Here is a 22,086-nt window from a genome sequence, read left to right as displayed (position 1 = left end):
TGATAGTGGTGTCTGGATATAGTAAGTTACAAAGTAAATAGCTTGCAGAGGGACTCCCAATGAACTTCCAAGTCACATGGGTCTTACTCAGCGTGTAATGTTGTAACAAGCGTGTACGGCAAGGATCTTACCTGGAAGTGACTAGTACGAGGGAAGAACAATACAGTACGGGCGGTCGGTCGCAAAGAGTACAAACACAAGCCTGAGTCGCAACACTCTAGCAGCCACTGAGCCTACCACGAGGCAATTAAAATGAAATTCGAAGTAGGACACCTGTAGTATACATCTTCAGTTATTCTCGTCGAATCTGAATGGCAGTCCCGGATCTCAAGAGCCGTTCTGCCACCGAGAAAGTCTGGGGGTGACCTTCCGAAACGGGTAAGCAGGGTAGGGCTCGCTAAGCGAGGCGATGCGGCTCTGCGCGGTTGGCCACACCAAAAAAAGTTCCACCTAATACTGAGACGAGGAGTTTTGAGATACGACCAGCAACCACCCACGACGACGACGACAATCTCCCGGCCTTGATCCCCATCCGTCACAATGGTGCGTTATTCTATCCAATATTGCTCAGATGGCGTCGCTAGATGGTCTATTTGATGACCAGACGCTATTTTTGCGCAAAAGACTTCATGTGCTGACCTGAGACCTCTTGGTGGATATAGGCGATCAAGCACAACAACCAGATTCTCAACCAGCGTGAGTGAACCTGCACGAGGAAGGATACGATGGTGGATATTATTCAAATATATTGGGTTGCAACTGGCCGGCTGGAATAATATGGGCTGATGGGTTTTCGATTTCAGACTTCCACAAGGACTGGCAGCGTCGTGTGCGCGTGCACTTCGACCAGGTACGCTCTCGAATGAAAAACCTTTACCCAACCGATTCCTATCTACAACGAGCGACTCGCCTTTTTGGAAAAGAATACGGAATGGGAAAAATTTTTCCTATATGCGTGGTGGACTGACATGTGTTTTTGCTTCAATAGCCTGGCCGCAAGCACCGCCGTCGTGAGGCCCGTCTCGCTAAGGCCGCCGCTGTTGCTCCTCGTCCGGTTGACCAGCTGCGCCCCGTTGTGCGCTGCCCTACCGTCAAGTACAACCGCCGTGTCCGTGCTGGCCGTGGTTTCACCCTTGCTGAGCTGAAGGTAAATTCGTCCCTTGTGTGCATTTGATGTCACCCGACAAGAAGAAGAACAAATAGGGTGATGGCGATTGGAAAAAAAAGCCCTGGCGACTGGGCAAGACGAATAATGGACGGAGGCTTACACGATGATTTTTTTCCGCATTATAGGAAGCTGGTATCCCCAAGAAGCTCGCTCGCACCGTCGGTATCGCCGTTGACCACCGCCGTGTCAACTACTCCAAGGAGTCGCTCGTCGCCAATGTTGCTCGTCTCCAGGACTACAAGGCCCGCCTGATCCTCTTCCCCCGCAAGAGCGGTCAGTTCAAGAAGCTTGACTCTTCCGCTGAGGAGGTCAACGCTGCCAAGGCTGCTTTCGCCGAGGGCAAGACCGAGGGCTTCACCAGCCGTGTCGGTGGTGTCCTCCCCATCAAGAACGCCACTCTCGAGGAGGCTGTCACCGAGGTCAAGCGTGACGACCTTCCCAAGGGTGAGGAGGCTGCTTACCGCCGGCTGCGTGAGGCCCGCAGCGAGGCCCGCTACAAGGGTATCCGGGAGAAGCGTGCTAAGGCCAAGGCTGAGGAGGAGACTGCCGCCAAGAAATAGATTTCTTGAATATCAGCTAATGATGATCGGGTCAATTTTCAAGTCGGGGATTAGTACCTTGTGTGGCATGGCGTCGCTCCTCTATTTTCCGTTTTCACCTTTGTCCTTAACATAAAAAGCTCCGAAACCCCCCCTCGAAATGCAAATGTCCCAAATTTTCATGTCCCAGAAAGCCACTAGCTCCCCTTAACGCAAATGAAGTGAAGACCCAAAATTCCCCATATTCGTCGGCTCTTCTTTCTATCTCTGTTACCCTCCGGACGATATTGCCCATCCGATCTATCCACCGGAGGTCGCGGGAACTGAGCCTCAGGCTTCGGGTTCACCTCCAATACCCACATGAGATTGAAGCACATCGAGGCACGGAGCAAGCTAGTGTACAAATGCGATGATATACGGACTATATATATGGGACCCCATCGATAGTAAATTGTAGATTTTCGTAGTAGTCCGTAGTTTTTGACTTCAATCCAGAAAATATGTGCATAATTTTCATACAGCCCAGCTTGTCTGATAAGATCCTTGCATATCAATCTTAGTATGGTGATTACTTTGTTGGGAGAATTTACAATCAAGGTCTATGCTACCAGCCAGCTGCCATAGCCTGCATCTCGTACAGTTCTTCTGCAAGGTCATCCCAGGTAGACACAATTAACCCAACATTCATATCCAATGAAATGCCTGTGCATAAAGAACCAATCCAGGTGCGTATAAATTACATGATAGGAAAGTAAAACCGGCAAGTAAATGAAATAGACAGAGAACCGCTGAACAAATTCGCCGACGACGCCGACGTCGACAATCCCCTATTGCTTCCCATCCCATCCAAATCGAGGAAAACGCCATTGACATCCGATTATACCAACTAATCCGACACTTGATGATATCATGAATGAAGTGGGTGTTCATTTCTTAGAGCCAGAACCGAGCAAAGCATGCAAGACGCAGTCTGTAGCTCTTAGGATGGTGCTAGCAGGGACACCGCTGCCGCTGCTTCCAGCTTGGTTATTCTCGTTCGGATTTAAGATGGATTGGAACAGACGTTTGGATTCTTGATCCACCTTGCGTCTCGAGCCGCTATCAGACTCGGATACCAGAGAAACGCTGAGTCCTGGGAGTAGTTGCGGCTCACTAGTCCACTCATCCAGTGTCAATTGGCATGATACAAGGACTTTCAGTGAGCCGCTCTTGGATTCGAAGAGCATAGACGCACGCTCGAGGTGCGGTAGAATTTGGCGCAGTTCTGACATCCCAAGGGGTTGCGAGCTTGAGCTCTTTGCTTTCGTCTCCTGGTTCCGTTTCGGATGTCCACTGATTAAATCTGCATGTTGTTCCTCCATGTGTAACCACAACTCAGCACGCGATACCATAGCCTCCCAGTATCGGTTAATGCCCCAGCACAGACCTGTGACATCTAGCTTAAGCAACGGATTGGCAAGCCTGGTGTCTATCCAACGCCGCAGATCTTCTGGTGTCCTTGCATCTTCTCCATTCTCTTGTGAAGCAGATATGGAGACCACGGTTTGTGTTTCTGGGTTGACGTCGCAGGTTATGGATACTTTATAGCGGTTGGAAGGGAAAGGAGACGGGGCGGAAAATTTGAGTGTGTGTCTCTCTAAGACAAGGTCAGGGGTGGAATTAGGTACGGTTTCGGAGTAAGCCGTAAGCTGTAACGGCGCAAGAGCTGTTAGATATGCTTCTGTTTGCGCATTCTCTCCAAGCGCAAATGGGTTGACTGGAGGGGCCTTGGGGGTGGCTTTCGGGGGTCCTTTGGTAGCGAAAGGGAGTAATGAAGAGATAAGGGACGATATGGAGGTTTCGCCTGGGGCTGTCGGGGTTGACTGGGGAGGGTTTTCTGCTGCTAACAAGGTACTGTTGGTCGGTCAGTCGCAAGTCACTCATGGCGCGACGAGCGGGCAACTTACATTACCCCAGTCAAATCTCGCTCATCACTAGCGTCATCTTGCGCCAGGTCTTTCGACCACGTCTCCAGTTCTGATATTTCCTTCTTCAATTGCTGTAGTTCAGAAGCGAGTTTGTTCTTCAATTTACGCTTCGTCAAGATCTCCTCCGGTAAGGAAGTCCGATCCAACAAGAGGCCCGACTCCGCCGATTCCCCTGCCTCGCCATAGTCAACTTTTCTTAGCTTTGACGGGCTTTGTTCTCGACCGTCTGTATTCCTTCGTCCCCCCCACTTTCCCGGTTGCGAGCTTGGGCTGCTGCTTAGTAGTCCCTTTGGTCGTCCGGGGGCCCGTTCCAGGCCCAACTGGGTCGGCGTCGGTGGCAGATCCGGCTCGTCAAGGATGTCCTGGAATGATGGTTGTCGTAAAGCCTCATTCACGTCTATGTCACCGGTCGCACTGTCCAATTCCGACGCCAATTGGTTTTCGGGGGTATCGGTAGGTGGCGGTAGCTTTTCTGTGCTCTGTTGGGATGCAGACGGAGACCGGAACACTAGATCGGAGGCAGTGATCCTCGTCGAGACTCGTCTTGGAGGCGCGGCAAAAGCGGCCAGACCGCTAGAGCGACGGCCAGAGAGGGAAGATGCAGGCGACTGTTTGCTACCCTTAAGGGAGCCCAGAGGGCTGGCAGTCGAGGTCAAGGACGGTCTCAGGGCCTTGCGGTCTCGTAGACCGAGAGCTCTCGTTCTGGCTTGATTCGGTTTTTGCATACTTTTCGCCGGCGACTTGTTATTTTCGGTTTCTAGGAGAGTGGGGTGTGATCTGGCTAAGCTCGCTCTAGTGGGAGCTTGGTAGGACATTCGCTGAATGGTGCGCTGCTGGGAATCATCCTGAGGCGCGGGGTCGTTCATTTGCGACGCGGTGACAACAATCGCCGTCGGGGTCGCTTATATGGCGGCGCGTGAAGAGGCTGAAGACGAAACACCTGGTCAGCCGTCCATGGGAAGAGAAAGTTATCCACCGCGGAGGGGATAGAGAAACGTCCGTGGGGAGCGCTATCTCTCAAACATCAACAACAACATCCAATTGCTTTGCCGGTTTGCACTGTTTGCAGTCTCGGAATTATGACATAACCGCCGCTTTCTCATCTTCTTCTGCCATTTCTTTCCGATCCTCCTTCTCCTCTTCCTGTCGCAAACTCCAGCTTCACCACACCATGGATGTTCCTTGTCTGGCGATTCGCTCGCCCCTCCTCAAACGCTGTCATGTCTGTCTGTCCGGTTCGCGCATAACCGATGCATCTCGCTTGACCCGACCACGTGCCGTCACCCCATTCATTCGCCGCTCCAGCACCCGCAGATATGCCACCATCCAAGACACACAGGCGGGCAACAGTGTGAATGACTCAGAATCCCGCCAAGCGCATCCACTATCTGGTTATTATTATGATATCTTGTCCACACGCTCACCCTACCGACATCATGCGACAACCAATTCCAAAACTGAAGAGCCCAAGCCAGAGGCGCAAACACCCCAAGAAAAGATGGCCATTGTCTTCGGCACTCGGTTAGCTGGTCCCGGCCGGTCCTCACGCTACGATCCGGGCTCTGCACCGGATACGACATGGAAAACCATAAACGGGGTGGCAATCCCTCCTCGACCGGAGGAGCCCGACAATTGCTGCATGAGTGGCTGCGTCCACTGCGTATGGGACGATTTCCGAGACGAGCTGGAGGACTGGGCTTTCAGGCTTGAACAAGCCAAGGCAAAGGGTGCGACGAAGACTGATGCCTCGGATATGCGGCACACTCCACGAGCGGAGGTCAACTCCGCTAGCATGAGCATGGATGACGATGGTGGTGGCAGTGAGACCAATTGGTCGGTGCCTTCTTCGGGCGACGACTTATTTGCGAGTATACCTGTCGGGATCCGAGAGTTTATGAAGACGGAGAAGAAGTTGAAGCAACGGCATCAGCAGGAGTCTGCGTGAAACGATGCCCAGTCCAGTTCTTGCTGCTAAGTGGCATTTTTTTCTCTTCTTGCCTACGAATACCCTTGTGTGATGATTGACGTAGATTAGCTTGGTTTTTGGATTACTAGATTTGTACATAGATTATACTACTGCTTTTCAGATGTAGAATATATATATAGCTCGCCATGGTGGTATGCAGATTATATATGCAGGTGACAGAGGCCTAGTATCATACCACGAAATTTGAGCACTTACATAGACAATTTTCCTACTGAGGAAACCCTATCATGGTACGCATCTATTTTGCAAGTCATCCCTATCGAAGACAACTGAATCCTCACCACCTCAAGAACTAGTATTTCAATCAATACTACCAATAACCAATCCCAGTACGGAGTACCTTTTCCAAAGCAAGCGGTCCCGCACCTCACCGCCCAGATTTCTGCCAACAAATCCCGCCTTGCTATCGCAAAAAGTTCCATCCATATCTCCAATATCCCCCACCCCCAATAGCAAAATATACAAAGGCAGACAACCATGTCAACATCAAAATCAGAAACAGACATCATCCTCAATAAGGCAAATGTTGCGCTAGCTCGAAGCCAGCGTCTCGTTGCCTCATGGCTACCGGCACCGACCGCAGATGACCAAGCGCACAGCACGAAAACCGAAGAGGAATTACAGCGCGAAGAGGATGAGATTTTCACGGCGGTTCCGGAGACGTATGTACACTTGCTCTCTCTTTCTTTTCATTCCCTGTATATGCTACCTTCCGGGTTGGAGGAGGAGGAGGAGGAGGGGGGGAGGGAGAGAGATTGGTAGCAAGTCAAGTCAAGTCAAGTCAAGTTAGTGAGTGAGTGAGTGGGTAGTGGTGGGAAGGGAATGAGTGGGTGGTGCGAAGACGGAAGAGGGGGGGGGGTAGCGTTAGGAAGAGAGAAACAAAACAACTGTATGAGCATTAACTAACAACTGGTCTCAATGTATAGGTTAGGAGTCGGCGCACCGCTCCCCACTAAAGCCGCGGACGGAAGTTGGAATCGAAGCGAATTGGATTCGAATGACAAGTTACGGAAGCAGCTCCTAGGGAGGAATTATCAGAAGGTCATGGCTGCGAAGAAGGCTTCGGCTGCGAAGGGAGGCAGTAATGATGCTTCTGCTGCTGCGTCAACAAATCCCGCTAAGAATGTGGAAGAAGAGGATAGTGATGAGGAAGAGGGACGGACGGCGGTGATAGGGAAGAGGAGAGCCATGCCAGCGAAAAAGCGCAAGGCGGCTGAACCACAAGTTCAATTAGAGTCCGAGACGGTTGGAGGTGAACCGGGCGAGTCAAAGCAGGCGAATGATATCGGCGATGGCAAGGAAGACAGAGCCGATCAGTCAGACAAGCAAACCGGAGCTTCGTCCCGGCCTGCTAGGGGGAGAAAGAAGGGGACGAGCTTCTTGGATGAGATCTTGGCTGAGCGATCGAAGAAAAGAAAGAAGAGGTGAACAAGCGTTTTGCCTCACTCTCACCTCGCAAAAACGGAGCCCAGTCTACGATATCATCAGATGTATAATCTTATAGAATCAAATATACCCAGTTAGTTCTTTGTGTATAGTTGTTAATGAAGATGTCAGAAAATGCGGCCATAATCCAAAAGACTCATTTGATTGTGCGCCTGCAGCCGGATATCACTATGTCCTCTGCAAATCTAGATTACTATACCCACACAATATCGTGCAACCACCACCCCAAACCCAGGGTATATAATATAACAACAGGAAGGCGGTGCAGCCCGAGAACGGTCGTTTGTGCAAGGGCCCTCCACCATCAAGAAGCAATGCTGTCCAAGAAATATAAAAAGAACCAGATTAGTGCCATCCAAACCATGCCCGATAAGCACGGGTTCCACATGCTGGAATCCATGTATGTTGTATCAATTGTACAGTTAGATGTTCCCACCCAAAAAGAAGATAAACACAGAAAGTACAGATTGGGCAATACTCCGCAAGATGCAGTACCAGTCCAGAAATGAAGGCTGAGCGTGAGTTTCTCCTGGTGATATGCTTTTCCTTTACCCCTTTCCAAATATGATAAAATAAAAAAGTGCGCCCCGAAGAACAAGAAGTCTACAGCTCCGATTCCGGTAGGGTCCCGAATATCAGCACCAAGCAATGCTCCTGCGAGAATCACCGGATCAAGGATATGAATGAAGCAAGTTAGAAGAGAAAAAGAAAAGGATGGATCTGAGTTTATTCCAATCGCTTCCGTTTTCGATCATCGGCCATGGCGTGTTGGTCTTCGTCCGGCCGTTCCGCGGTATCGGCCGGGTTTAGAAGCGAATGAACATTGCTAGCCATGCTGGAACGTCGAGTTGCTGGCAAGGACGATTCGTGTCGAGGAAATCTAGGTCCTAAGGACCAGCCGTTATCGGGCGGAGGGTTCTGATCGGGGTGCAAAGGGGGGGTTGGGTGTCGAGTTTCCTGCAGACGCCGTGGTGCACCCATTTCATACTGGGCCAGCACGTCTCGGACTGACTGTTCACTTGACGTTGGAGTCCGGTGTCGAGACGGAGACCAGGGGTTCGCTGGCTGAGGCGGTGGGTGTGCGGAAGGGAATGGCGACACTCCCGGTGGCGGCCAGCCATGCTGTCTGATGTCCGCCGAAGTGTGTCGACGCGCAAGATTAGGCCCGGGCGGAGAGGAAACGGACGAAAGAGGATGAGGCATGGGTTGCTGCGGAGTGACAACCGATGGCACTTGCGGACGGTTGTAGCTGGGAGAAGAATTTCCGGCACCAATTGACCCGTACCGCCGCGGAGAGACAGCCAGATGAGGGGGAACAGGGGGTCGAATCATATTAGCCCTCGAGGGGTCCAGCATCGATGGGCGGCGACTATCTTCCGGAGGCATTTGGCGCGGCGACAGTGGCGGACCTGCATCGCCAGAGAGGCCAGTGACGTAGGGTTGTCGGACGGCCAAGTACGGGTCCGGAGGATGCTCCAGGGCCCGCACAGCCTCGAGGTGCTTCTCCAATTCCGCCTGCATGCTGGCCACTACTCTCAAATTAGTTGACTCTGTATTTGCAGTCATCAACAGTATATGGTCCTCACCGTCTCGATACAGAAGGCTCTCGCGATCTGGGATCATGCCTTGAAGAAAGCGCGATATGGAGTGAGTCCACTGAATCACGAGTTGGATTAGTCAACGAAAACCCCTGCGAATGTCGCAAACATATTGTAGGGCCCGTTAACTTACGTGGTAACACCGGGTTAAGCTCTCGGCCATGGATTGGCATCTCGCATTGAGGGTCGCATTTCCTTCTTCGGCGTTCCGTAGACGAGCATGCAGGTCATACATGGAGTGTTCCAAATTCATCAAGCGGGACTCCGTGACGTCGGGAACCGGCTCAGCGGGGGTGCCGGGCTGGGAGGCGGCGGCCTTGTGGCCAGGAAACGAGTCGCGATGGATCAATGCATGACGGGATGCGCGCCGCTTGATCTCTCGCAATCCCACGAGATCTCCGCGCTTGAAGTTACCATTGCCATGTTTGAACTCCCACAGAGCGGAGTCGGGCGAACCGGTGTGGAATACATCGCTCACTGGGATCCATGTATATCAATAACGGTCGGGGCAATGCATTTGCTGTCTCAGCCCGCATACCTTTATGAAATCCGTACATATTCAGTTGTCTGACGAAGGACGAAATGTTGGTGTGTTTGAAGTATTGACTAAGCTTGTATGTTAGCAGCTCGACCAACAGAGCGCGATAGGATGGGACAGGGCAAGACTAACGCTAGAACTTTGGAAAATTCGGAGGTCGGGGACATGACAAAGCTGTCATTCGTACTCGACCACGAGATGAGATGTTGGATACTGGGATCTTCTAGCATACTAATCAGGGTTGTCAGCTCGAGCCCATTACCATGAAGGTTTTTAAGGGGAAACGGGGAGGAGAGAGATCGAAAGCAAGCAAGAACACTAAAACAGCCCCTGACGTACTTATAGAGCTTATGAATGAAAGCCGTCTGAACGACCTTGGGCTGCTGAGCCGCAGCAGCCGCACCGATAGCTTGAGTTGGAGCGGCATGGTGATTCACATTGGAAGGTTCAGTAGAGCCATTGGAGGTGGCGGCGGTGGTGTTGCTTGCGCCCGCCCGATCGCTATCGGGGCTGCTATGGATGGGGGGCGCGGCGCCCGAGGCAGGAGGAGTCACCTCCATGGGGTCACCGGTGGACTGGCTGGAGGGAGGAACAGAGGAGGCAAGGACAGGAATCTTGCGAGTTTTGCCGGGCGCATCGATAGCAGTGAGGATAAGCGGACTTCTAGACGGGGGATCGGCGAGACCGCTCATCTCGCGCGGCGGAACAGGGGGTGGGGGGAAAGTAGGAGCAGCAGCAATAGCAGCAGGAGGGAGGGGAGGGAGGGAGGAAGAAGAGGAGGGAAATGAAAAGGAATGAGGACGGGGGCGGCCGAGGAGGGAGCCGCAGCAGGAAGAGAGAGAGAGAGAGAAAGAGAGAAAAGAGAGCGAGGCAGAGACAGACAGACAGACGAAAAGAGTAGACGACGGGATTCGCGTAAAGTAAAAAAAAAGTACTTAATTCCTTTTCTGCCCTTTACTTTTTTAAGCCTTAGAAAGTAGGCCAAGACTGAGTTTCTTCAGGGCGTAGAAATTAATGAAAGGGAATAAATGCAATCAACTAAAAATAACATAGAAATAAAATAATTATATTAATGATGGGGAATTGTTAAATCATAGGAAGTCGAGAATAATGGAACGATAATGAGTATAAGAATCGAAGGGGGAGAGCCCTGCCAGGTTTCTCTTATTTCCCGCAAGAACAAGCAGATAGTAGTAAAAGTAGTTAGTAGAATTAGTAGCAGTAGTCGTGATGGATGTGTTGGAAGGAAGATAAGAATGGGAATGGAAATGGATGAGGGAAGAAGGTGGAGAAGAGAAGAAGAAGAAAAGAAAAGAAGAAGGAAAGAATAGATGATTGAATGAATAGTTTGATCCAGTTCAGTCCAGTCCAGATAGTTCTCAGTGAAGCTAGTAAAATTGCAGGATGAGATGGAAGGGATTCTGGTTGATGATGAAGATGATGATGATCAAGAGGGATTCTCGAACAACGAGCCCAAAGAGTCTGGGCCAGACTGAAGTTGAGGATCATCGCCAGTCAAAAAATAAAAGTTGTCTCCGCTTCCCGAAGCATCGTCGTGCTCTCCATTGGTCCATCCAATATTCCCCCCCCAAACTAACCTTCTGTAAGTTCTGTTCCCTTCTTCAGTTGCTTTTTGGGTTTTCGCCTTCCGATCGCCTGCTGGAGCTGCGCCGTAGATCGATGATGACCCAGCCTTTTCCGGTTTCTCGTCACTTTCCGATCGACGTAAGCTCTCCCAAAGTTCGGAGAGAGAGAGAGAGAAGAAGAAAGAGGGGAAGGCGAACATCTTTTTTTTTTTTCTGAAAGTCGTCTCATGCACAGTTGCTGGTAGGCTGAGAATGCAGTGTGTGCACTCACTAAAATATGTTGGTGCTTCTAGATAGGTAGTTCGTCCAAAATATCGAGAGGTAAAGTAGATAGTTACTGTGCGGAAAATTTGCAGAAGTTCGAGCAGACCAGACAGACTGGCAGGCAAGAAACTCCTCCTTTCCCATTCAAAAAGTATACAGTAGTACGGAGTAGTAAGGCTTACATTCATAGTCGCTGCGTTGGGTGTGAAGAGCAGCTCTAGACCCTGCACGACCGCTCGCCTTAAACTATCGCTCTTCCCCCTTCTCTAGTACCATTCAAACTATCCAGAACTATCCATCTAGTTATCGACCTCTGAATCTGAGACCTCGTCTTATAATAGCGTCGACTGGCCGTCAGCCATGGCCGCCGATGCCGCTCCTATACAGCAAATCATCACCCTCTTCGCCCATCTGAATACGAACGCAGCGCGACATGATGCGTATGACCATCCATCCCCCATCGATGATCTTCCTTCCCCCTCCTTTTGTCCAAACCCTTGATTTCAGCTTTAGCTCATGCAGCGTTCGACAGGTATCATCGCATTCTAGACCTATTGAACCCTCATGAATGGCGCGATGTACAAAGGCGCATCAATCAGCGCTCCTTTCAAAAGGATATTCTAGCTGAATCCCCCCCAGAGATCGCAGTCCAAATCGCTCAGTATCTTGACCTTTCCGACCTCCATATCCTCCAGAGAGTATGCTCTACCTTTCCTCTGTCCCCCCCGGTGATCTTAGAGGAGAAATAAAAATGACCTGCCACCCCTTTTATGACCCGTGAGACTGAGTTCAAGCCACATTCCACCAGGTCTCTAAAAAGTGGCACCAGCTACTCTCATCAGAATTGATCCAGGGCGCAGTATACCAACAATACACAGGACATGTGGGCGCAGCAGCACACTTCGCCCAATACGCCAAGTATAGAATTCGTCTGGAGCGTGGTCAACCCATCTGTAATCTCCAGGACCCCAACCTCTTCCCGACAAATGGCTCGAAGCTTGAATGTCTCGATTACGCCAATGGCAGGTGCGCTTGGATAGAGAACGGCACGCATGTCGTCGTGCACGATCTCTGCACGCACTCCAACCAGCGGTTCTGCACGGAGAATCGAGATTCGTTCTGGGATCTGCGTCTCTCTGATTCCATGGTGGTTGCGATCAGCGCGCGTGCGTAAGTACTTACTCATAATACACACCACACCTTTGCGGTGGCTGCATCATGCGAACAAACAAGGAAGACATTAGACCTCCAGCTCATCCCGAGTTTAGATACTGCCACGCCTGGAATCTTGAAACCGAAGAACACGCATCGTTCCGCCTCCCCGGTTTTAGCTTTCGGACTTTCGTTGCCAGTGGTCTCAAGCTTGCTCTGAGTTTCATCAACCGTTCTGCAGCTGGTGACGAGGAGTCCATGATCTATTACTGGGACATGAGCTCACGAGGTGTTCGTACTATCGAAGTAACATCCCACCTGGCATTGATAAGCCTGCATCCCACCACCAACAGCGTCATCACTCTTCTCCTTGAAAGAGGTGATGATCCCATGAACCCCGACCATTCGTCTTGGGACAGACTCCGTGTCGTAAAACACACATTCGATGATCACGGACGCATCACCAGTCCACTTTCCTCTTATATACCATATTTACCGTTCCCTATTGAACTTGACTGGAGTACTATCGCCAATATGTCAGACAGCTCTACTAGCAGCTTGGCCGTCTTTAGCTGCAAACCGCCGCCTCAATCCAATACGCTGTCGTCGCCGCCGCCGCCGATGACGACGACGAGGACCACCACCACCTTTCACTATGTCCTTGTAGTTTCCTATGATCCGCAGCGGGACCGAGTCTACGTGCACACATTGCCCCAGGAAGAAGGCGCGTCTTATTTCCCCTTTTGCAAGACCGCTCTGGATAGCGATCTTCTGTACTACGTAAAGAGTGATAGGGGGAAACCGGCCATTTGGATCTCTAACCCAGCGTCCCGGATCCCCCATCGCCCGGCCAAATCCATGAGTCTTGGGCTACCCCGAGAAGCCTCGAACGGCATTTATTCGTACGCGAACCTTTTCACTCTCCGCGGCGATGGGGACTTTATCCTCCTGGTTCATGAAGCCGGTGTGAAAGTGTGGCGGATGAGAGAGGTACCTCCTTCCGAGTCTGATGATCTGGCGATTCTAGCAGCGTGAAGGGGTAATAGCACTCGACGACACCAAAGGGGGGCACAGAGAAAAAGGGAAAATACATTCAACATAAGAAAATGAACCTAGAAATGGACGATATACAGGACCATCAAATGCTCTCTATAAGAATACCCCTCGTGCTCTCTTTGTTTGAATCCGTCTCATTTCACCATTATAGCAACTCGTTTGTGACAACTCCTATGACCGGTCATGTTCTAGGCAGCAGGAGCGCGTTAGCATCGTCGACGAAGCCCATGGTCACCAACCGTCGGCCTATTGCTCCGCATCTCGCCGCACCATCGAACACACATCAACCTTCTGAACCCCCGGTCATGAGGGTGGGGGAAAGCAAGAGGGAAGTAAAGGGGAGGGGAAAAAAAAAATGAAATATGGAAAGAGTACAAGAGACAGTGGAGCAGCAGACAAGGTGACACATCTATAAATCCAAATCCGACTCGGAGATTAGATACCAAGAGTGAACTCAACGCCAACGTCGATATCACGGGCCATCTTGACGACCTTGGAGAACTGAACAGACTTCTCAGCAGCGTTCTGGAGATCCTCAATGGAGAAGATCTTGAGACCGGACTCGTTGATCTGCGAATCACGTCAGTTATATAAGTTCGCTTGTATGTCATTATGCTGGTTCGGATAGGTGGTAAGAACATACCAACTTGTGAGCCTGCTCCATGTTGGTACCCTGCAGACGGGCGACGATGGGAGTGCGCAGACCCATCTCCTGCACAACGTTGATCAAACCCTGGGCAATAGCATCGCAGCGGACGATACCACCGAAGATGTTGACGAAGATGGCAGTCACCTTGGGGTCGCTGGTGATAAGCTCGAAAGCGGACTTAATGGCGGCAGGGGTGGCACCACCACCGACATCGAGGAAGTTTGCGGGGGAACCGCCGTTGAGCTTGATGATATCCATGGTGGCCATGGCAAGACCAGCACCGTTAACTATGGTGGCCGTTAGCATAAACCGTATCAGTCGATGTTGATGAATCCATACCCAGGCATCCAATGTCACCGTCAAGCTTGATGAAGTTCAGTCCGTGCCTATGTCGTAGATTAGAATGCTTTCGAGCACTGCATAGATGCAAGGGACATGGAAGATCTTACTCGGCGGCCTTGACCTCATCGGCGTCTTCCTGGGTGGTGTCTCTCCAGGAGAAGACGTCCTTCTGGCGGAATTCGGCGTTGTCATCAAAGCCAAGCTTGGCATCCATGGCCATGACCTTGTGGTCAGAGGTCTCAGACAGAGGGTTGATCTCAATCTGGGTAGCGTCCTTCTCCATGAAGACCTTGTAGAGCTTCTGGATGGTGTCCTTGGCCTCCTCGACGCACTGCTCGGAGAAGCCGAGCTCGGTGACGATCTTCTGGGCAATGGCATCGGTCACACCGACCTTAATGTCAATGGGAGTGGTGATGATGGCCTCGGGGTTCTCCTTGGCGACGGCCTCAATGTCCATACCACCTTGCGACGAGGCGACAATGACGGGGCTCTGGGAGGCGCGGTCCATGAGGACAGCAAGGTAGAACTCGCGGCGAGCGAACTTGCGCTCACAGATGTAGACAGAATTGCAAAGGCGACCAGCAGCGCCAGTCTGCTTCGTGATGAGCTTCTGTCCAATCATCTGGCCAGCGAACATCTTAGCCTCGGTGGGCCTAAATTTTCATACATATCAGCGCAAGGGAAGGCTCGGAATAACGCGGGTCACACTCACGAGTAGATCACGCGCACACCACCCTTAAGGCCATTGTCGAAAGTACCCTTACCACGACCACCAGCAAGGACCTGGGCCTTGATGACCATGTCGTCATTACCTAAGCGTCCTCATCTTAGTAGCCATCGCGACGTGGGCTGGAGCATGGCGGATCACAAAAACGTACCGAGGGACTTGGCAACGGCCTCAGCCTCCTCCGCGGAGCGGGCGACTTCACCCTTGGGCATGCCAATGCCATACTGTAATGTCGTATTAGTAAAAAATTGCAGGGCGATTTCTACTACGGGACTTTGGGTGCCCGACGCACCGACTTGAGCAGGTTCGCAGACAGGTATTCGTGAATCGACAGGTTTCTCTGTTGCTGAGCAACACGGGACTTAACGGAAGATTCCTGTCAACAAAGGAGATAGATGTTAGCTCGCCGATCCAGGTCTAGGATATTTGATAGGAAGTAAAGGGAACGGTGCCCAGGGATGCTTACCGTCGCAGCCCTCAAAGCTGCCGTAACCGGTTTGCTGCGGGCAAGCTTGAACATGGTGACTGAGATATTTTAGAAAAAAAGGAGAGGAGAGGGATCAAAAGAGTCTTGTCGGGGAGAGGGATGTGACAAGAACAAGCAAATCCTCCGACGTGAGGTTATGCGGGAGAAGATGGGGGAGTTATTTGGGGTGTTGATGGGAGAACAGCTTTCTTTTTCGCGGCTGCGCTTCTCGGGATGATAATTGCCTTGGGAGTAGCCATCGGCAGTCACCTGACGGGCCAACCAGCGTGCGCCTCGGGATGATTAAGCAGCACAGTTTCCGACGCGAATATCACGGAACGGAGCATCTCTCGCCTGTTGGATCTTAGGCTCGACCCTATTGAGTCTGACGCTCGTCGATGGTCTGTCTGGGATAGCCAGCATGAATCTGAACCCATTCAGGCAATGCCAGTAAGAACCACATATGGAGAACGACCCGTGATATCTCGGGCCCGTTTGTGAAACTCATGCCTCTCGGGCAGTTCCTCTACTTGGCGCCTCGCCCCGAACCCGAACCCTGAATCCGCCGGCTTCTCCTCCCAGCCCGGGGGCATACGGCAAATTGTTTAGACGGCCTTACAGCGCTGGCATGCACCACTTATAATGCCTTTCGAGTCAAGGCCGAAAGTCCGGTCTACTGTTGTCAAGCAGCCGATTCAAGCAGAGAAGATGACATCTCAACCAGACAACGCTGTGTTTTGGAAAGCTAATAGTATACTTGTAATGAGAGACCCGAAGGATCAGCGAGAACCGCGTCGAGCTAAACAGATTTACCGGCCCTTATGTGGTCCCTGCCGCTTCATTTTCCAGCAGCTCTTCTGAGCCTGTTGATTTTGAACATCCTCGTCACAATCTTCCCAGACAGGCCATTCCAAGCCCATCCTCCCATAAGCAGCCAGACCAACCAGCTTTTGTTACCTTCCCAGATCCAGCTCTTCCGACCTTGCGCCCAGGGCCAAATCCAACGCCATGGTGCAGATCCATAGAGGACTTGTGTGACGACGCTGCGCGCATATGCTTCGTTTGACATGGCCCCAGCCTGGCTATGTACCACACGTCGGTTATACTCGTCCTCAATTGGTGCATAAAGTGAGCCAGGAACTAAAGTACGCTTGATACGGGCGATGCGAGATTGCACACCTCCGGTCACGATGGTAGTGACGTGCACACTAAATTTTCCATATCAGCAAATTGGTTTCAGGTGGAGGGGGTTTATCGAAGTAACATACCCGAACGGAGCTAGCTCCACGCGCAAGGTATCGCTGAATGAGTGTATAGCGGCCTTCGAGGCGTTATATACGGACCCAAAAACGTAGGGAATAACCTGTCTCGGTATCAGCACGGGTAGCTTTTACTTCCAACTATCTTTTTCGTGCACACCCACCCCAGCAACAGAGCCAATCTGTACAATAGTTCCTTTAGCCTTCATAAGTAGCGGTAGGAACGCCTGGCAAATATGTACTACCGCGACAAAGTTCGTTTCGAACGTGTCACGAATCTCGGAGAGCTCTGCCTCCATAGCCGGCACAGTATAATCTATCATGCATTAGAGAGGGTTTTTGGGGGAAGTCTTGAAGATAATAAGACGTACTCCGGCCACTGGCGACTATATCAGCTTATGATACGTTACTGTATGAGAGGTGACTGCTTACGCATTATTGACCAGGTAATCTAATCCTTTCTCCCCAAGTTTTCCGTTTACGTCTTCGAAGCATTGTCGGACGCTTTTTTCGTCGTCCACGGTAAGACTCAAAGTCTCGACCCCAATAGATGCCAGATCTTCGATTGTCTTTGCATCACGGGCGGTAGCGAACACGCGCAGGCCATTCCGATGGAACTCACGGGCCAAAGAGTTCCCAATACCGCCAGGAGAGCATCTGAATAAACGAGCAGCATAAGTGACAGGTCACAAAGCTGGGTAGCCGGGATGATCATGTGAGACACCTACCCTGTAATCAGCACAGACTTCCGTTCGTCTTCGGTTCCTCCCATTGTACTTTAAAGCGGGGCCGATGAAGTATGACTGTAGAAGGTGGGATCTGGCTCGAGCTGGAAGTTCTTCGAGGTTGCCAGCTAGACATCTATCAGAGTATGTAGCAGGTAGCTACCCTGCCGGTCACGCTAGTTCAGATCCAGAACCTCGGTAAAATTACCACATACCTTACTCCCAACAGCAACACATGCTGCCAGCTGCTCGACCGTCCAGTGACATTTCATCCAGTGATCCATGCCAGAACTGGATGATTGAACGTACATAGAGACTAATATGACTGATAGGTGCTGTCAGCAACATCAAGAATTCTCACTCCTCGTTGATCTGCTTTAGTCCTGCAGAGGCTCCCCTTAATCTTTCCTTGGCATTTCATTTTCTTACAGTTACATTCAGTAAAGGGTAGTTATAAGGTAGTGGAAAGCCATATAGATATCTCATCAAATTCATCACTACTTCCAAATACATGCAAAACCATCAGATCCGCGGTAAGTAGGTATAACGGTGTCAGATAGTGTGCCTGAGGCTTATATTATACAGTCGATGATAAGGATTTGGTATCTCAAGGTCTGTGGTGGCCCAAGCCCTTGTTATCTAGCTCGCAACTGGCCTGCACTGAACCAGGCAAGATTTAGGAATACTGTCGAAACAAGTCTGATCAATCAGTCCAACTTGATGGATAAGTTATAGGGCTGTGACCATAATGTTATTATTAAACCAAATGAGTCCCTGCAGTGGACATGATGTGGCTTTCTGCTTATGTACAAGATACAGGATTCAACTCATCGAATAGGACACGGCACTTATACTCAGATTTCCGCAAATCCTCGTACCTCTCATGACACACGAAGTACATAGTAGGACAGGGGGCATCAAGGCGGTTAGTACCCTGCTGATGTCAGATCAAAATCATCAATATACCAAAAGCAATACTGTAGAGGCCTAACGTCCTCGGATATGAATTTTTTCGGCACGCTTTTGGGCAGGGAATAATGTGTCCGCAAGGATGTACTATACTGGAGAATGTTTACCGCCTTCTGGAAATATGTGACTATATTGATTCTGGATCTGAGATCCAGCATCGCGCAGCTATATCCACGTAGTAGGTGGCATATGCAAGGTGAGGTGTACCTGCAGGCGGGAGGTTCTCATAGATATAACTATCCCTCCTATACCATGCTAGGGATACAGAGATAGCTAGCTATCTGGCATCTAGAAATGGTACACAACCTGGTCATTTTTCATTTTATGTGTCTCAAAATTTGTCAGCTAAGTCATCGTGCTGAGCATTAGGTACGGTAGGATGTGATGCCCTTCGGCAGTAATGAAGGGAAAGGCTAGCTATTCGAGCTGTGCATCCCTCAAATTATACATGAAAAGGGGTGTGGGGGGTGGGGGGGTCGCTCTACAGTATGCTGAATAGTATAAATGACTGAGAACAACAGAAACAGATTGATTGAAAAATTCTCGCTAATAACTGCACACTCACTAATGGTCAATAGACTCGAATAGAGAGAAGAGAGGCCTTGAGGAGTCGGAACTCTTGCAACGCAATGCAAAGAATCACGATACTTATTTTCTTCTGCAGAAGATCAAACGAGACGAGAGTTAGTAACTAGTATTGTCAGTACCATGCAGACAATAATTGGTACATAGTCGGTACCAAGCTTTCCCAGCCTGTTTTCAACAAGTAGTATATCGATAATTAGATAGTAGACTAGGAACTGCTTGCCGGTTATCCACCCAGGCTATAACTACTAACTAGTTATCTACGTATGCTTAGTAGTTACCCGCTTCCCCGCCGCGAAAATGGAGGCGTGCCGATATCCGAGAGAATAACAGATTCATTAACTGCCCAATGCGTCGCCCTCGGACTTACGGGAGTGATATTTCTCTTGACATGTTGCAGGCCAAGTGCCAAAAGGCTGTTCTAGATAAACATCTTCTTTCCGAATGAGCTGTTATTGAAGCGACTGGACTACTAGTAATCGACGGCCTTTTCGCTCCACCCGCCTGGCCCCGAACTCCCTCCTCTTAGACCGGGTAGATCCCATTCGTGTGATTGGTGCCAACACCCGGCGAAGTGGACGGCGGCCTCCTGTTAGCAGGAAAAACAGTGCCGCGATGATGACATGCGAGGTGTTATAACTACTAACTAGTTTGCCCCGTCTAATCTTAATCGCTGCCGCACTGGGGTCGGGTCTTCTCGCTTTTCTAAACTGTGGTGGCTAGTTTTCCTTGCTGTACTTCGTACATTAGGTACTAACTATAACTCATACACCGACGTCCTCCTGCCCTATGTGTTTCAGTTCCAACAGTGTGTGAAACCAGTCTTACGCGTGGATCTTTCTGGCTTTGTCGATCTGGGGCCGATCTTTGCTCTACGTCATTTTCTATCTCCTTTCCCTTTCACCTTTGTATTTCGGTTTTCCAAGTTACTTTTAACAAGACGGAAAAAAAGAAATCTGTGTGGTCGTCGTCACCCTTTGACCCACCCCCCACCTAGCAAGCCGACTCCTTGTGTATGTGCTCCAGATCAAGTTGAAGTATATAGTTGGAGACCGACGTTCCTGGCTTGCGGAACTTCTACCCAGTAAGGGAATTCGCAATCGGGGAAGCTGCTCCAAAATAGATCAGCAGGGGATTCGATCTGAGACTTTGTCCGGCAACAAATCACAAACATGACTGCATCGTTACCCACAGAGAACTCGCAATGACTCCGGATCGCTTGTTTCCAAGACACTTGAGAAGCCCAGGGGATGATGGCTACCGAACTCCAACTATTGAAGATACCCAAAATGACCTTTCAGAACATACTGGCGGCGATTCCTACTTTCACCCGAGAGGATCTATAATAAGCCAGGCCCACACATCGGCATTAGACGCCATTCACAGCTCTTCATATCGCAAGTCGGAAGGAGATGGAGACGAGGGTGTGGATGGCATGGCTTACCCCCAAGATGAAGCTGAAACCAGACCAACTGGTCTTGGGTGGAAGAAGCGTATCCGTCATATTACGTGGGCCTTTTTTACCCTAACCATGGCAACTGGGGGAATCGCAAATGTTCTATACTTTGGTAAGGATGTTGTTAATATCAGGCAGGATTAGGATAACTGTACTGATCGCCGGTTTGGAATAGTACCCTATAGGTTTCGCGGCTTGGAAACGATTGGAATCATATTCTTCCTGTTCAACTTGTTCCTCTACCTCTTGATTTGGTGTCTCTTGATCGCACGATTCTACCTATACCCTTACACTTTTAAAGCGTCTTTTCTACACCCGACAGAATCCTTATTCGTTCCAGCTTCGCTTGTCTCTTTTGGCACGATCCTGATCAATATCTCACAGTATGGCCCCGACCGTACAGGACCCTGGCTCACATATGCGGTTGGAATCTTGTTTTGGATTGATGCAGCTCTGGCAGTCATTTCCTCTGCCGCTATCTACCTCATTCTGTGAGTACACTGTGCCCTGACATCAACCTTGTGAGCCTAAAAATCAAACAAAATAACTAATGAGCTGTAGGTGGTCGACCCAAACATTTACCATTGCACAAATGACACCTATTTGGATCTTCCCCGCATATCCCATGCTTATAATCGGCCCTCATGCTGGCATCCTGAGCTCCAAACTTGAGCCTTCTCGCTCTCTGCGAATCATCATTGGTGGCACTACTATCCAAGGGGTTGGCTTCTTGGTCTCCCTGATGGTATACTCGGCGTTTATCTACCGGCTGATGTCGCAGAAGCTTCCCCGAGAAAATGTCCGGCCGGGTATGTTTGTCTCGGTCGGTCCCAGTGCCTTCACTGTGTCTGGAATTGTCAACATGGCAGCCCATGCCAAGAGAAGCTTTCCGGAGGATTTCATGGGCAACGGTGCACTGGCTGCAGACATTGTGAAAGTTGTTGCCAATTTTTCCTGCTTATGGCTATGGGGGTAAGTATGACCGACCCACTTACATCAACGCTAAGACGTTCGTACTGATATGCCCTTCAGGTTAGCGATATTCTTCTTTTTCATTGCAAGCTTTGCCCATTGGTCTGCTATTGGACCGGGCCGAATGGTCTTTTCGATGGCATGGTTCTCATTCGTCTTCCCAAATACGGCACTGATAACGGCAACCTTTGCAATTGGAAAAGCTTTCTCTTGCAAGGCAATATCCATAATCGGCTGCGTGATGGTATTTCCGCTTATCTTGATGTATATCTTCGTCGTATATATGATGGTGCGTGCGATCGTGCATCGCCAAATACTTTGGCCGCAGAAGGGTGAAGATAAAGATGAAGGAGGCTTTGAGGTCAACCGAATCAAGCCTGAGTCACCAGGTGAGAGTACACCTGTATGAGTGTGTATCAATCGACGCCTTAATATTGCAAAACAAATGGTTGTTATTGGGAAGGGGATGAATTTTTCGAGGGATTTCCTGTTTGGGTCATTTAGCGCAGCATATATACCCATAAGATGCATATAGTCAGTTACCAAAAGGCGACAGACGAAAGTTATGATACGACCAGTTACTGCCCATTAGAGCTGGACTGTTCGTTTTATACAATATTGACTACGTATTATCT

General features: G+C 50.2%; 10 protein-coding genes across 10 annotated transcripts; 6 read left to right on the top strand and 4 right to left on the bottom strand.

The window, feature by feature from the left end:
• Nucleotides 1–540: 540 nt before the first annotated feature.
• ASPBRDRAFT_49821 (60S ribosomal protein eL13) lies at nt 541–1,728 on the top strand (the record flags this gene model as incomplete). Its single annotated transcript, XM_067626426.1, has 5 exons — nt 541–543; nt 663–696; nt 804–850; nt 989–1,147; nt 1,294–1,728. The coding sequence occupies 5 exons, from the start codon at nt 541–543 to the stop codon at nt 1,726–1,728; spliced, it is 678 nt and encodes a 225-aa protein (XP_067484033.1).
• A 485-nt stretch (nt 1,729–2,213) lies between these two features.
• Nucleotides 2,214–4,734, bottom strand: ASPBRDRAFT_35946 (uncharacterized protein). Its single transcript, XM_067623409.1, has 2 exons — nt 3,654–4,734; nt 2,214–3,600 (listed from the first exon to the last, which is right to left on the bottom strand). Exons 1-2 carry the CDS (start codon nt 4,538–4,540, stop codon nt 2,634–2,636), a joined length of 1,854 nt encoding a protein of 617 aa, XP_067484032.1. The 5' UTR covers nt 4,541–4,734; the 3' UTR covers nt 2,214–2,633.
• A 62-nt stretch (nt 4,735–4,796) lies between these two features.
• On the top strand, nt 4,797–5,863 carry ASPBRDRAFT_35945 (oxidoreductase-like domain-containing protein). Its single transcript, XM_067623408.1, has one exon. It carries the CDS (start codon nt 4,846–4,848, stop codon nt 5,617–5,619), a length of 774 nt encoding a protein of 257 aa, XP_067484031.1. The 5' UTR covers nt 4,797–4,845; the 3' UTR covers nt 5,620–5,863.
• Nucleotides 5,864–6,138: 275 nt separating this feature from the next.
• ASPBRDRAFT_24502 (DUF3245 domain-containing protein) lies at nt 6,139–7,089 on the top strand (the record flags this gene model as incomplete). The annotated part of the gene is made up of 2 exons (XM_067622053.1): nt 6,139–6,323; nt 6,588–7,089. 2 exons carry the CDS (start codon nt 6,139–6,141, stop codon nt 7,087–7,089), a joined length of 687 nt encoding a protein of 228 aa, XP_067484030.1.
• Nucleotides 7,090–7,833: 744 nt separating this feature from the next.
• ASPBRDRAFT_24501 (uncharacterized protein) lies at nt 7,834–9,935 on the bottom strand (the record flags this gene model as incomplete). Its single annotated transcript, XM_067622052.1, has 5 exons — nt 7,834–8,763; nt 8,839–9,182; nt 9,244–9,311; nt 9,376–9,474; nt 9,583–9,935. 5 exons carry the CDS (start codon nt 9,933–9,935, stop codon nt 7,834–7,836), a joined length of 1,794 nt encoding a protein of 597 aa, XP_067484029.1.
• A 356-nt stretch (nt 9,936–10,291) lies between these two features.
• Nucleotides 10,292–11,270, top strand: ASPBRDRAFT_214735 (uncharacterized protein). The gene has a single exon (XM_067621960.1). The coding sequence runs from the start codon at nt 10,648–10,650 to the stop codon at nt 11,044–11,046; it is 399 nt and encodes a 132-aa protein (XP_067484028.1). The 5' UTR covers nt 10,292–10,647; the 3' UTR covers nt 11,047–11,270.
• Nucleotides 11,271–11,395: 125 nt separating this feature from the next.
• Nucleotides 11,396–13,485, top strand: ASPBRDRAFT_35942 (F-box domain protein). The gene is made up of 4 exons (XM_067623405.1): nt 11,396–11,533; nt 11,626–11,791; nt 11,902–12,263; nt 12,362–13,485. The coding sequence occupies exons 1-4, from the start codon at nt 11,454–11,456 to the stop codon at nt 13,278–13,280; spliced, it is 1,527 nt and encodes a 508-aa protein (XP_067484027.1). The 5' UTR covers nt 11,396–11,453; the 3' UTR covers nt 13,281–13,485.
• A 251-nt stretch (nt 13,486–13,736) lies between these two features.
• Nucleotides 13,737–15,905, bottom strand: ASPBRDRAFT_165149 (succinate--CoA ligase (GDP-forming) subunit beta; the record flags this gene model as incomplete). Its single annotated transcript, XM_067619555.1, has 8 exons — nt 15,486–15,905; nt 15,312–15,395; nt 15,171–15,243; nt 15,005–15,104; nt 14,400–14,945; nt 14,290–14,336; nt 13,945–14,237; nt 13,737–13,871 (listed from the first exon to the last, which is right to left on the bottom strand). Exons 1-8 carry the CDS (start codon nt 15,537–15,539, stop codon nt 13,737–13,739), a joined length of 1,332 nt encoding a protein of 443 aa, XP_067484026.1. The 5' UTR covers nt 15,540–15,905.
• A 210-nt stretch (nt 15,906–16,115) lies between these two features.
• ASPBRDRAFT_35937 (SDR family oxidoreductase) lies at nt 16,116–17,676 on the bottom strand. Its single transcript, XM_067623404.1, has 6 exons — nt 17,473–17,676; nt 17,177–17,401; nt 17,116–17,123; nt 16,909–17,060; nt 16,754–16,848; nt 16,116–16,693 (listed from the first exon to the last, which is right to left on the bottom strand). Exons 1-6 carry the CDS (start codon nt 17,514–17,516, stop codon nt 16,324–16,326), a joined length of 894 nt encoding a protein of 297 aa, XP_067484025.1. The 5' UTR covers nt 17,517–17,676; the 3' UTR covers nt 16,116–16,323.
• Nucleotides 17,677–20,227: 2,551 nt separating this feature from the next.
• On the top strand, nt 20,228–21,860 carry ASPBRDRAFT_190128 (putative C4-dicarboxylate transporter/malic acid transport protein; the record flags this gene model as incomplete). Its single annotated transcript, XM_067620188.1, has 4 exons — nt 20,228–20,591; nt 20,655–20,970; nt 21,041–21,451; nt 21,512–21,860. The coding sequence occupies 4 exons, from the start codon at nt 20,228–20,230 to the stop codon at nt 21,858–21,860; spliced, it is 1,440 nt and encodes a 479-aa protein (XP_067484024.1).
• Between the last annotated feature and the right edge of the window lie 226 nt (nt 21,861–22,086).

Source organism: Aspergillus brasiliensis (assembly GCF_001889945.1).
Source record: "Aspergillus brasiliensis CBS 101740 unplaced genomic scaffold ASPBRscaffold_1, whole genome shotgun sequence".
NCBI lineage: Eukaryota > Fungi > Ascomycota > Eurotiomycetes > Eurotiales > Aspergillaceae > Aspergillus > Aspergillus brasiliensis.
The sequence above is the reverse complement of the archived record's forward strand: the minus strand, read 5'-3'. Positions and strand labels throughout refer to the sequence as shown.